Here is a 14293-nt window from a genome sequence, read left to right as displayed (position 1 = left end):
GTGGTCAGTGCCCCCTGGTGGTAATCAGACAGCCTTAGAGTTTGGAAAAGTGGGTGGATAGTTGGGCGTTATGATGGGTCGCATAGAGCATTCTGATTCAATAATTTCTCTACCTTTGGGAAGGAGTGAAGGTGAAATGGCTCCAGTTGTTTCCGTGGAAACTCTTGACTGCGATGTAGTGGAGGAGGACCAGCAGAGGGTGAATCACTCACGCTCGATTGGCTGTCTGACTGGCTGTCGGCGCCGTTGTTTTCCTTCCTGTTTATCTTGTCAGCCTTGAGGTTTTGAATCATCATTGAAAACATTATATGCAGTTTTAATAAAAGTTTTTAATATAATAGACGATTTTAAAAAGCAGTGTAAAAGATTGAAAGCGAACGTCTTTATTCAATGAATTACACCAATTTTTAGTTAGTGTGTTTTCTTACTTGCACAACCTCCACTACTTAACATTACTACGGTGCGATACTTTAACCACCACTGATCATATCACTAACAATCTGCTACCCTTTTTCCTGACTGATTAGTGTCACGCAAACACATACTTCTGTAGAGACAACATCATGTGACATGACAAAAACATCACCTATCATCTAGTACCCACCGTAAATACATAAAAAAAAAGTTTCCATTAGTCACAGTAGGTAACAAGATACATGAATGTACAGCTGAATCTGTGTCCTTTTATTACCTCAGGTTGGGCTTGCTGGAAGTTTTAAAGTGAATGCAGGTAAATGATTAAAGATTTACTCCTTATACTAAACTGACTTAGAATAGTTCCCTACTCATAGCTTTAATGAGGGAAACGCCACCTCTTTAATTTTAAAAGATACCAGCTTAAAACACTGATAAAAACAAATCAATGTAATTACCTTTCTAAACTTTCGTATAGATGCATACTCGGCTAAAGATGGATCTTGAACAGCCAGGGAATTCACAGAAGAGAGAGGTGACCTACTGACCCCACTTGCTCCATTACCTCGTCCCGTCATTGGTCCATTAATAGTGTCATTCCCTCTGCCACCCTGGGAGTAAAAAATATAAAATGGGAACAGAGAAAACATGTAAGCATTGCCTAAAATTATTAGCGTCAACCATCCAAAAACACACACAGACACACAAAAATTACATGCAAAGCACCCTAAGCTAATGTTGCATGAACAAGGCAATGATGCAAGCCATCTATATGCAAACAAACAGCGATTTTAGTTGTAATACTGGTTCTTGTGCGGCACATTTTATTTCACGTGACTAATAGCTGCTGTTAAACTGCTTAGTGCATGTACCTCCCCAGATGTTTTTCGGAGAAATGTACATGAATGCATGATTGCTCGTGAGCAAGTTGCTTTATATTTACAGCTATTTAAAATGCATGTACGTACGTTTGCGTGCCCGTTTCCACTCCGAGCTCCGCTGGCATGAGTAGAGGGGCTTTGAGGAGCCCTGGCTATAGCTGGAGCGTTGGCTGATGTGGTTGGTGGGGCAGAGGGTACTTTTGGGCCTTCCCGGACACCTACGCTTTCATATAGGCCATCATCCAGGTAGTGGGTAGGGGTGGGGTTATTGCGTAGGCCCACCTCAGTGTAGGTGTGATCTCTTGCTTCGCCTCCTCCTCCTCCGCCTCCCCCTTCCCCTCCCGTTTCCCCTTCTCCCCCCTGGCCAGATCTCTGTGGACTGGTGGGGATCTGGGGGAGCTGTCGGCCGTGGGAGGGCCTCAGATCCGTCTGGGAGCGGCGACTGTGGAGAAGCAGGAGGTCCATACTAGCTGGACGGCTCTTACTAACAGCTGCGCAAAAGAGAAAGATGAGGGAGAAGCGTAAGGAGATGGTTGTGTCATGGCTGAAACAGTGTAACGGCTTATTGTAGTATATCATTTATTGTCACTTAAGAGCTGTTAGCCACCACTTACAGTTTCCATTGCAGGGAAAGCGATTGATCTCATGGAGCCTGGTGTCAGATTTACTCATGGAGTTGAGTTTTGGGTGGCGAAGGGTACCCTGCTGTCGTGCACACATGGACTTGTTAATACAGACGTAAAACATGCAAACGTATGCATGTGCATCTGTACTTAGCTTGGAGGAAAAAGAGCAGTGGCAGATAGAGAAGTGGAGAGAGGAAACGAAGAAGGGAGGAAAAGATAGAATAATGAAAAGATGTCTCACCATATTTACAGATGTCCCTTTCTCCCCGGCCGGAGGGTGCTTGCTTTTGCTTTTCCTGACACAAAATCAAAGTGAAGAAGGTCAACAGAAGCCAGTGGACAGAAAGAGAATATACACACACTCAGAGCAGATAGATACTATCAGCATCCAACTCTGGTTAGGGCATAAAAGTCCTCGGTTGATAACAAGAGCCCAGTAAAACATTGAACGAGCGTGACTCAGGCTTTTTTGCCAAAGTGGAGAATGACCTTCACTGCAATTTGTTTTTCAAGATAAGAGCAGGCAAGCTCACAATTATTAATATGTTGTTTGCTTTGTGCCGATTCTCTTTGCAATTTCACGTTACTTTCCTCTAGCATTAACCTCGTGAAGCAAATGTATGGAGTGCACTGTGGATCCCCGGAGGCTGTATCTATAGGAAACAGTTGATATGGCTGAGAGTGTGACGACAGACAAGAGCTCCTAGGTGCAGGTGCAAATGTGACAACAGTTCTACCCCCATCTCTGAGATCTGAGCTCTTACTGCTGTGCTGCAAAACAGAGCGCTGCAAACAGGTGCAGAAACCATACACTGCACCTTCTTATTATGCAAGTCGCTTAAAATAAATCTGAATATAAAAGGTGCCACGGGAAGTTGTGGCAGATCCATGTCACTGGAGCTAGATATTATCTCCTCTAGTAAGCTGGAAATCTTTTGTTCAAACATATGGCATCATTGCCCAAGGAAACCACGAGAAGAGAGCTCCCCTTGGAGCTTTTCATAATAACATGGCACAGCAGAAGGGTTTAAGGTAAAAATGACGTGAAGGCATAAAGTCAGATCCACTGCAATCTTTGGAATTTAAAAGAACCTTACATCTTAAAAATCAGAAGCTTACATCTTCTTTACAATTTAACACTACTGATAAAACAAACGAGGTTCTCTCCACATGCTTGTCTTTGTATACCATAGCAACAAAACTGCAGTGCCTCTGATTGGTCTCTGAGGGCTTGGCAAAAAAGTCATAGGCTGTTCCATTGCTCCTGCCTGGCTCAGAGTCTAATCCTTTGTAAACCGTGGGGTGTCCCATTGCTTTTGCCTGCTGAGTAGTTTGCTGGAGAGGGATGACGTGATCCTGCTCTGACTCTGGCCTGTCTCGTCAGTGTCCTGTAAACATCATTTCATCTGATCCGACACTCGCAGCCATTAACATTCATTAGCGCCACTCTGCTCAAAGCAGGGGATAAATGAGATGGAGAGGAAGGATGTAGAAGTGAAAAGAAAGGAAGGAGGAGAAGAGTTCAGAAGAAGCGGAGACACATAAAAGAAAGAGGGGATAGTGAGAGTAATTTGGGAAGGCACTAAAGCAAGAAGCTGCAAAGATCATAAAACTGGCCGTTCATCATTTTATTCCACGGCCTACTTATACCACATTTCAATGTCACGTGACCACAAATCATACCTTTGGCAGCCGACGCAGACAAGGACGATCAGGATGGTGACCACGAAAGCAGACGCTGCTGCAATGGCTCCCAGTAGAAGCAGGTTTTGGTAGGTAAGGCTGTCTTGAGAGCCCCCTTGTCTTTCCATGACACCCACTCCGTTTTGCTCACTTCCTTACTCAAGCTTAAACTCTTCCGCTCACACCGTCTGCTAAGGAAAACCTGCAAAGATAGAGGAGAAGGATAAAGCACGCGATACAACATATGAGTGACATGAGAGATAAGAAAGCAAAATGCTGCCTAGAACAAGGTGAAAAAATGTGCGTGTGTGTTTGTGTGTGCTCCTGGTTTGCCTCTGGCTCTTTGTCACTGTCTCATTCTGACATATCAGTTTCTATTTTTGACTCAGTCGAATAATGCACAGAAAATAGAACACCTTACAAAGCAGCGGCTACGAGCACGCCAAAATTTGTTTCATCACATTCTTTCTTTTTGCTGTTAAAAAAAGCTCAAATGATACCGTAACATTCATTTGACTAACCAGAGAGATTCTTGCAGTTAGTTTAACAGGAAAAACCAACTGAGCTCCCAAGAGTGTGGCCTCACTGACGGAAGGACCAGGCTCGCTGCTGCTACACTCCATTTGCCTGCAGAATTCTTTTTCTCATATCACAAGTGGCTCAAACACTGACGAGCAAAATGTTTCAGTTTTAATAATGAAGTGTACGACATACAAGGTAGGATTTTCACTTCAGGTCTTTTTATATAATTTACTTCACAAACACACTCAATTTGATTTACATAAGCCTTAAATGAGATTCGTTTTCCAAAATGTGCTGCCTACTATCAGGTTAAAATGTGTTAATATCAGCATATTATTAAGTATAGTACATCAACAAGGTTGCAGTAATGACCAATTTTTATAATAAATTGAGTATTTTACAAACTAGGCTGAATTTATTTTATACCTGTGCATTTGTGGGAGTATGGTACTTCTATTTGAAAGTGGTATGGAGTACAGTATGTAGTAAAGGAAAAGTTAATTCTTCCTCCAATTGCATTTCTGTGAATATATTTTTATAGATGGACTGCATTCATAAACTTTACTGAACAGTACAGAGAGAGGTGTCGGGGAGACACAAACATCACGGTGAGATGAGTCAGATATTTCAGTGCTTTTACCCTGTCTGTTTCCTAGTGCGGTATATTTAGGTTCAGCCAAAGTGACAATCGAGGAAAATGATCAGTGAAATTGCAGCAAGCTGATATAACCTACTTTCTGTATGCTCTATTAAGGATACTGATATTTAATTAGCTAACTATTTAATTACGCTAATGATCTTTAGCTTTTAGTGCACTAAGCTGCAGTATTGGTTTTATTCCAAGCAGAATATTTTAGTGTTTTGCCCAGTTAAGTTATTTTTAATATAAATGAACCTTACATTTCAGTTACTACAGGACAGCCTAGCTTTCAAAAAGAGACTCACACTTTTGACGAATGTCTTACTTAATGAAAAATGCTAGATGCTTTTTAATGATATTTAGTGCCAACACTAACTTTACCAGTACCATATGATCAGTACAGTTAACATACACATACCAGTATAATGTTTTTATGTTGATATTATTATTATTGCTTTTTGCATTTTTTTTTTTTTACTAGAGGCTGACTATTAGTAGCTCTTTGCCAATATACTGGTACTGCAAAGAAGACAAAATGAGACAAACACATTTCAACCATGTTATGAGTGTTGTGGTTGCATAGTGTGTCCACAAAGGCAACAGCCAACTGATCCGAGCAGAGCTAGATGGACCAAAGTAAGATTATTTCTATACTACATACACATATACACATATACACACATACACACATACATACATCAGCCAATATATGAGATCCAAGTCCAAATATCTGCACTGGTATCAGTTTCAAAACTCGTATATCGATTGGGCTTTATTTTTAAGTATATTGTGTCTTCACTTGAACAGAGTATTTATACCTTGTGTTAATTTACGTCTTTCAGCTTTAACGGGCCACATTGTTGCAAGCTAACCGTAGACGTCAGCTATGGTTATCTAGTTAGTCTGCAGTGTTAAGTTATCAGTGTCAATATTTAACACGAACTAATGTCTACTCATATCTTAAGTTCGTTAAGTGAACATCTAAGCTTAATTTTGCAAAAGGCTGCTTCATCTATCTCTAAAACCTGAACTGAATATAGTCCAAATATACTCGGAATTACTAACTTATCAGCCCAAGTTATTAGGAATAAGGCACACGAACACACTATATGCTTTGCATTCTTCTAGAAACACAGACAATGGCATCCATGCGGTTAAGGATTGCATCCAAGTGACAAAGCGTACAGTGCACAGAAAGAGGTCATGGCAGGCTGTATACAGCTGTACATAATGTGTGTGAGAGAGTGATTCTGGAACATACCACCACAGGATCTGGCTCTGGCTTCCTGTTTCTTGGAGATAAAACTACATCTTTTCCATGTCCTCTTTTTTCTCATCTGTCTCTCTCTCTCTCTCTAGATCTGCTTTCCTCTCTCTCTTTCTCTATCTGTCTGTCTGCATAACCCTGCAGATATGTGAGGCGATGCACAGCGAATGAATTAGCAGAGCAGAGGCCTCAGACAGCCCTTTATGGAATAGACAGATAGGCAGGCAGAGTACATCACAGTGGAGAGAGGGGGGGGAATGAGGCAGAAAATGAATGAAGGCAAATGGTAAGACAGAGGTGGTCAGACATGGGAGCAAATGAGTGGAGATGAAAGGGGAGAATGGTGGAAGATATGCAAGAAAATGGGGGGAAGACTGGGAAAGAGGGGAGCGCACTTCAAACGCGAAGGAGGAACGAGGAGGGAAGGGTGCAATAAACAGTGGGGGAGGGAAGAGAGAAAAGAGAGTGATGAGACTAGGAGGATGAGGACAGCAGAGAAATGCCGTTGCCGTGGAAGCCTTAGAGAATGTGCGATCTACGCGGGAGTATGGAGGGGGGCGCAGAGAGGGAGAAAACGGAGTCGATGAGAAGGAGGTCATCAGCGGTCTGTTTCTGCCTGCATTTTGTCAGCCCCCTTCTGAAATATTCAGAGGAGAAACACATACGACGGGTGTGTTTCTGAACTGCCAGCGAACACAATGCAAGACGGGAGCACATGTCTAGCAGCATACTTAACAGTACGCGAAGCTCACAAGTGGTGAACAAGCCTCAGAAGGAGGAGGAGAGGCAGTTCCTGCATGACGCGCAACGCCCCTGCAGCATGCTCAACAGTGACACACAGTTAGGGTGCAAGAATGTTTATTCCAGCATCTGTCTTCATTTCAGAAGATTACGTGTAAAATGATGACAGTGATAATAACAGCATATTGAGAAAGATGACAATGGTGGTGATAGCCCTATTGAGGCCCGCTGCTGGTGATTATAATATAGATGTCAGCAATGATGATGAAAGGTGCAGTAGCTAATACTGATGGTAATGGTACTGATGATAATGAGTAAAGAGGTCAAAGGGATTGTTACAAAGACACACTGAGGTGCGGATGCAAGCAGCAGAACTGAGAGAGCAGCAAGCAGGATGCAGCGGTGCAGCACAACCACAGGGTGGAAGGTTTCCTCTGTGTGTCTCTGAGACTCACATACACACACAAACACACACACAGAGAACATAAAACAATTTCTGTGTTACAAATGCCAGTATTTGGATTGCACAATCACTTTGCAAATAAAAAGTCAAATCGTCACACTATTTAACCCTCTAACGTGCAAATGGGGTCTGGCAAGCTTGTGCAGCCTTGTGATTTTGCAATCTCTGCTTAACTAAAGCTAATTATAGATTCCACTTTTAGTTGCTTAAAATAGACTGATGAAAAAAAAAAACATCAGCAAGTTTTTCAGGTGCGTGGAAATCTGTTTTAGAGACCAGCAGAGGAAATTTATCAGACTCGTTTCTGCAAATGAATAACTACAAGCATTTTTAGTCATTATCCCTTTAATTAGATATTTAAAAAAATCATTATCAACAAGCTACTTTATGAGCAATGTTTTTTTTACTATGAACCGACCTCTCTTAGATTGCAGCACTACATCAAAAGTGGGCTTTTTTGTAAAGTTTCAAAATAAACATAACCTGGCTCACTTGCATCTCTAAGATGACATTTATATTTCTCTTTAAATTGTGGATTGCATCATGGGTTGTTATACAATTTTAATAACTTTCAGTAGTCAAGATTTGTTGGGTCAGCTTCCTGTGAAGGCTAGCTTTAACCCCTCATTAGGCAGGGAACCATGTATGCTAACATCAAAATTAGCCTCCCCATGCTTCTCTGTGAGGTTGTAGAACCACATGGCTTTCTCCCAGTTAAAAAGCAAAGATCTGAACAAACATGAGCCCGGAGTATTTTAAACTCAAAATGTGTTTTTATTTATTTTTTTTGCCTTTTATTATTCTTACACCCAGTTCATTTTTAGACATACACCAGATGCATTCAGTAAGCCATAACACATAACTCTGGACAGTAGTGCTTAATAGTACACTGGATGTTGCCAAAGGTTGGTATAACAATATACAGTGATACAGTAAGAAGTTTACTTCACCCATAGACATTTTCAAACAGTCAAATATGTGTGCGTTCTTAAGTTTTATGACCTTATAGCAGTTTTTATTATACGTACTTATATTGCATATACTAGTGTATATTTATGCTGTGAGACTTGGTGCAGCTAAAATTGATTTAGTAATCCAATATTGGGATTTATATAGTTTTGATGAAATTTTGTGTAGGAAAAAAATTAAGTGGTACCACTTAATGTTATATATTTACGATTTATATGTCAACGTATTTTGTTTTCAGTGGATCTGCACTTTACTGTTACAGTTTCACTTCAAAGTGGGATATCAATACTGATTTAAAAAAAAATCTTCTTTTGCAACTGTGATCTTCCCTTTTATGGAAAAAAGAGGATGTTGCTGTGCCAGACTATCAACTACCATGCCAGAGAATAGTTCAAGCTGTATTTGGATTTATACACATGCTTAATTCGATGTTTATGAAAGAGCTTAAAGAGCTGCCACATTACAGCAGTTTCACCAAGTGCTATGAAACAGTTCCCTATGACTGGACAGGACTGCACTGTGTGCTATATTTCTGACAAGTGCGAGTATCAGTAAAGATAAATATTCCTAAATAATAATTATTTTGCCTTAAATGTGTGAGAAATCATATAATTGACCTTGATTTGCAGCATAAAAATATTAAAAAAGGGAGGCTGTGCCATATCATATTGTCTGCGATAACATCATGTACATTTTTATGTGATATAAAAGTGTCACATCGCGATATTACATGCCACTAGCTGTGCTCACTAGTTGCAGTCCATATGATATGATTACATGGTGGAAAAGCATAACTGTAGCCAGCTGGTTAAACAGCTCAGCGTAAGTAAGATGGAACATCCAAGGTAGAAAATATATCTCAACTGTATTATCTGACAATCTTCTGCAGCTTCTGAAGTGTTACAAGGTTAAGTTAGTGTTAAACTAATGTGTCGAGCAGTTATTTTATACTTTGACTTAAAATTTACAAAGAAAACATGACCTAGGCTACTTTTCTGTTTAAGTTGATTTGTGCTTTATCACTGAATACAATGCTGTGTCACTGTAATACTGCTGCAGACATCTCGTACGTTCACTCTTTGAATTACATAGTGTGTCATCATTGGTGGTAGCACACTTGCTTACACTTGCTGTAGTCTGTAAGCTGCAAGCATTAATAAAATGTTGTTCAGTAATTATTTTTCTATATCGTCAGAAATATTAAAGCAAATTTCATTTAAATATTGTGATTCAATTTTAAGGCTGTATCGCCCAGCTTACAAAAGTAAGAAAAAATAAATAAATAAAAACAATTTTAACTCACATCATATCCTCCAATAACACACGAGGGTCGAAATTTTACATTTCCAAGTATTTCAATGAGTGCCCTATGAAGGGTTCACTGAAAGAGCAGAAGAGCTGAATAGAAATGACTTCAATACCAACAGCGCCAAATGTTGCACAAAGCACAAGCTGGACGGCTTTGGGGAGTCTGAGTATATATTAAGTATATTAAGGTTCGCCTCAGCATTTCAACAGTGATTCCCTGCAGTCATCCAAAATTAAAGAAATCTGTGCAGCTGCTCTTCTTCTTCTTGTATCCTAGAATGGCTCTCTTATAACGACTTACATAAGGTTACTTACATTACTTAGTTTCTGATTTGGCAAGCTTTGCGAAAGAGACATTTTTGGAGCATCACGTGCGTAAACACAATGCAGAACATGGAAGTAAAAATATTATGTAAAAATAAATCTATTTTGTATTTTACTGATTAAATTATTTTGACAATGCAGCACCAACTTCTCTGCCATTGGTCTCCATTAAGCATAAAAAACATACTGTATAATGAAGATGTTAATTAACGCTCACCGTAACACACATTGTCATGTTTATGCATTATCAAACTGGACAGATTACACATCACAACCACAGTATTTCACCAAGGAGAGAAATTAACCTTTTTGTTTCCATCAATCACATCACTATCTTTGATTTGATGCCCGCCACTAACTAAAGTTGATGAATCTATTTGCTAAATGTGGGGAAAAACAGAACACTACAAAACAAAGAGGAAAACCACTCTCTGCCTACATCCCCACTGCATAAACTATTATTCTAAAACTTAAGCATAATAATATCCAATATCACATCAGTACTAAGAATGAGTGTGTAAATGAGAAAAGACATTAATGTTACCATAAATAACCTCATAAATTAAAATACTGTAATATCATAAACATATTCTTTATTTCAGTAAATTATCCAAAAATAGACTATAAGTTAAAAAGGACACTCTTACCATTAGTGGGGTAGAATGAACTATTAATATGGCAATACATTATAATGATTCCTCTTCAGGTACAATTATTGACAGAGTAGTAACAAATATCAGTACTTCAGAAAAACATGCAGTCACTGAACTGCACACCCAACAGTTTCACCAGAGTTATTATTTTATGAGTTCTCATGCAGCTTACTTAATGAAAGCGAGCAAAAGCTGCAGCGAAGAAGAAGAAACTCACTTTGGGTAAACAATATTGAAATTAAATAACACAATCCTGACATTAAAGAACAAACTAACACCACAGTGTAGTGAATGAAGACACAATTTCAGCTTCTTCGGGTGTATTTTCATCTTCGGTTACATAGATATTAAGATTCATTTTAAACTATTGCTGTATTTTCAATTCAATTTTATTGATAGCGTTAAATCACGGCAACAGTCGCCTCAAAGCGCTTTATATTTTAAGATACAGACTGTACAATGAATGTTATTTTGATGCCATAGCCACTGTGGGCAACACTTTGTGATAGAATGATAGTAATAATTTATTAATAGCTCAAATAAGAAATAAACAATAATAAAACAACAAAAAGCTAAGATATCGCTAACAAGACTGCTTGGTTAAATTTACTTATGTAACTATATAGTTACAATCAGGAATAGTATCAGAGTTTTAGCAGGTAATTCGACATTAAAAACTTATCAGTAAAGCTGTAACATCTGGAAAATCTGTCAACATCCCACAAACTATTTTTACACACACACACGTAACAGTAAAAGCCAAACGTAACAACACGTGACAGTATGCAGTGTTTTATTCATAGATGACAATCATTTCCACCTTTTTTCGCTATTTATAGTTTGGCTGGTGTTTTAAAAAAAACATTGTGTTACCTCAACAAAGTTTTTTATCTCATCGTTTTTCTCTTAAAATAAGTTTCAGATTTGGCCATTTTGTTTCCAAAAACTACGCAAAGAGACTTTTTTTGGTTGGCATGACTGTCAACTTCAGTTGAAAATAGTCACGATGAAAACTGACGACGACTCGCTGATTGACAGCTTGCTGTTGAACGCTTTTGTATTTTGGTAACTTTGAGCAGCACCAATAACCTTTTCAGAGATGGATATCTCAAAACCTCAGTATGTAAAACCGAAACTGTCTACAATGCTAGACAGGTGAGTTAAATTTTCTTTTCCCTCCAATTCCCACGTTGGCCACTGTCTCTTCTGTCCCCAAGCTTATTGAATTTATCACATAAAGACTCCCCCAAACCCCACTGTTCCCTCTTCACACTTGATTAATAAAGCCAGCATTCATGCAATTTTTGTAAATGCAGCCAGACAAGGCTGATATGCCCCTGCCATGATCCTGAGCACAGCTTTCAACCTCTGTCATCACATTAGGACAAATTCAACTAAGTGATTATTAATCAACGGCAACAATGGAGTTCTGAGATATGAGGGTTGCTGCGTAAGTGTGTGGGTCTTTGTGAATGAGCGAGTGTGCAGCACTGCTCTTTCCCAATAAATCAACACATCAGTTACAGGCCACCAATGCCCATCGAGTGATATGACATATTTTCACTTAAATCACCTCCACAGCACCGACTTGTAACTAAACAGTCTGTCCTCTTTACTTCCCACCTCCAAATCAATCAATAATGCCATTTGAAGATCAGTCATTGAAGCACGCATTATCTGTGTTTGACAGAAATAGATGGCAATCAGAGAAAGAAAGAGGAGAGTGTAGAGGACAACATGCCTTATGAGGCAAGTTCATCAGAGGCCTGTAGTGCAGCATATTACAGCTAAAAGGAGACGCGGAATCACATCATGTCCGTGGCAATCTCAGGCCCCGCGGGACACCGCTACGCTGCGCATAACAACATGGACTGATGGGGAGATAGCAGTAAAAAGGGAAAGAGACGCACAGGAAGGCAGGTGGGGTGGAGGGATGGGGGTGCGCAGCTTAACCCTCTGACATTTTTGCCATCAGCTAAGCCTCACTAACACACACGGACACACACACACAGGCACAGGACTAAGACCTTGTACAGGAACTTGAAAATTCAGTTTGCAATTTAATGCCTATCCCGAAGTGACCTGTTACAAACGGTCGCATAAAAGATCAAGTGAATTTAACCTGCTGAGCTTTTGTCCTGGACTAACGTTCTAATCTCATAACCAAGAACAAATATGATTTGGACTCTGCTAAAAGCTTACTAAGCATACTTTCCTTAATGAGCAAAAGCATTAAGTGGCAAGTGTAGGGTCAGTTTTTTTGGTTTTGTTTCAGAATAGCCTGTTTATTTATGAGATATAAATAAATATGTTATATATATATATATATATATTAATTTTGGAGGGGAAATTCTACATTTTTTGACATTTTAAAAATTAAGTAAAAAAAAAAAATTTAAGTTTTATCAAAAAAAAATTAAAAAATTTTTTTTTCCTCAGTTAGGTTCTAACTTCATGAACATCAGTATCCGGCTCTGCAGCTCTGGCACTGCTGCTGACAGTTATCCTTTGCTGAGCTGCTGAATGTGTCTTTCTTGCACAGAATGTATGACTTTTCTCTGTTGACCACAAGATCATCAACTGCCATTTCACCTAAGCCTTACGTTACTTGTGATTTAATATGTTCACTTATTAAACATTCAAATAATTCCAAAATCATGCCACATATTCAAAACCCCTTTGCTGTACACATTTAAAAATTTACAGCCAGGCACGCACTTTGCTGATGCGGTGATCTGTCTATGAGATGAATGGTCTGCTTTGTCTTTCCCTAAATTCAACCACGGGTGTCGTCTTATTTTCAAGGCCCTCTCTCTCTCAGCTATCCATTTTTTATTTACAGACCTACATCCGTCATAAAACTACTGGTAGTCACTGCCTTCGCTCCCAGGCGTTGTTCCTTTTATGTATCTACAAAGCATTTACTGAATTAGGAAAGAGCATATTCAAATTTGCTTGGAATCAGGTGCAAAAATCTACCGATTTAGTATTATGTTAACACTTCACCTGTGCACCTGTGACGACTGTGTGACAATTCAGTTGTGTTTCTGTAGCTTTAAAGTTTATAATATTGTATGTTTTTACATGTCACTGTCCATCTTTTGCATACATACAGTCTTTTTTATGTTTTGCTGTGTGCGCATTATTGTGTAATCCATGGTAACTAAACAGACTGCTGCCCATCCCTGAGCCTGGTTCTGCTAGAGGTTTCTTACAGTTAAAAGGGACTTTTTCCTTCCTGCTCTTGCCAAGTGCTTGCTCAAAGGGGGTCATTTGATTGTGGGGGTTTTCTCTTTATTGTTGTAGGGTGACTACCTTTTAATATAAAGTCCTTGACTTGAAACTGCTGCTGCTGCGATTTGCCACTATATAAATCAAATAACATTGAAGTGAAATGAATTGAGCTGCTTTCCATCTTGGACAAGACATGCTAATTTGAGATTTTTGATCTGTATAATTACTATTACCCTTATTAAATGAAGGTTAAATAACATCCATCCATCCATCCATTGGCTTCCGCTTATCCTTTTCAGGGTCGCGGGGGGCGCTGGAGCCTATCCCAGCTGTCATAGGGCGAGAGGCGGGGTACACCCTGGACAGGTCGCCAGTCTGTCGCAGGGCTAACACACAGGGACAGACAACCAGTCACACTCACATTCACTCACACATTCACACTTAGTGGCAATTTGGATTATCCAATTAACCTATTCCCAGAAGCTGCATGTCTTTGGACGGTGGGAGGAAGCCGGAGTACCCGGAGGGAACCCACGCAAACACGGGGTTAAATAACATAAATAAATGA

At 39.5% G+C, this 14293-nt stretch overlaps 1 protein-coding gene across 2 annotated transcripts in view; it reads right to left on the bottom strand.

Annotated features, from left to right (window-relative positions):
- LOC146684834 (uncharacterized) overlaps positions 1 to 14293 on the bottom strand; it is a 47311-nt gene that overhangs the window by 8065 nt on the left and 24953 nt on the right. The window contains exons 2-7 of one of the 2 annotated variants that reach the window (XM_085444007.1): positions 3605 to 3806; positions 2163 to 2217; positions 1910 to 2000; positions 1383 to 1786; positions 873 to 1025; positions 114 to 275 (exon numbers count right to left, since the gene is read on the bottom strand). In XM_085444007.1, the coding sequence (XP_085300133.1) occupies positions 114 to 275; positions 873 to 1025; positions 1383 to 1786; positions 1910 to 2000; positions 2163 to 2217; positions 3605 to 3732 (993 nt within the window). In that variant the 5' untranslated portion in view covers positions 3733 to 3806. The remainder of the gene's footprint in view (positions 1 to 113; positions 276 to 872; positions 1026 to 1382; positions 1787 to 1909; positions 2001 to 2162; positions 2218 to 3604; positions 3807 to 14293) is intronic. The other variant, XM_085444008.1, reaches the window with a different exon arrangement.

This window comes from Copadichromis virginalis, linkage group LG20, assembly GCF_057382275.1.
Source record: "Copadichromis virginalis isolate Kocher_CV1m ecotype Utaka linkage group LG20, C_Virginalis_male_GT1.1, whole genome shotgun sequence".
Lineage (NCBI taxonomy): Eukaryota > Metazoa > Chordata > Actinopteri > Cichliformes > Cichlidae > Copadichromis > Copadichromis virginalis.
This window is presented reverse-complemented; position numbering and strand designations above follow the sequence as displayed.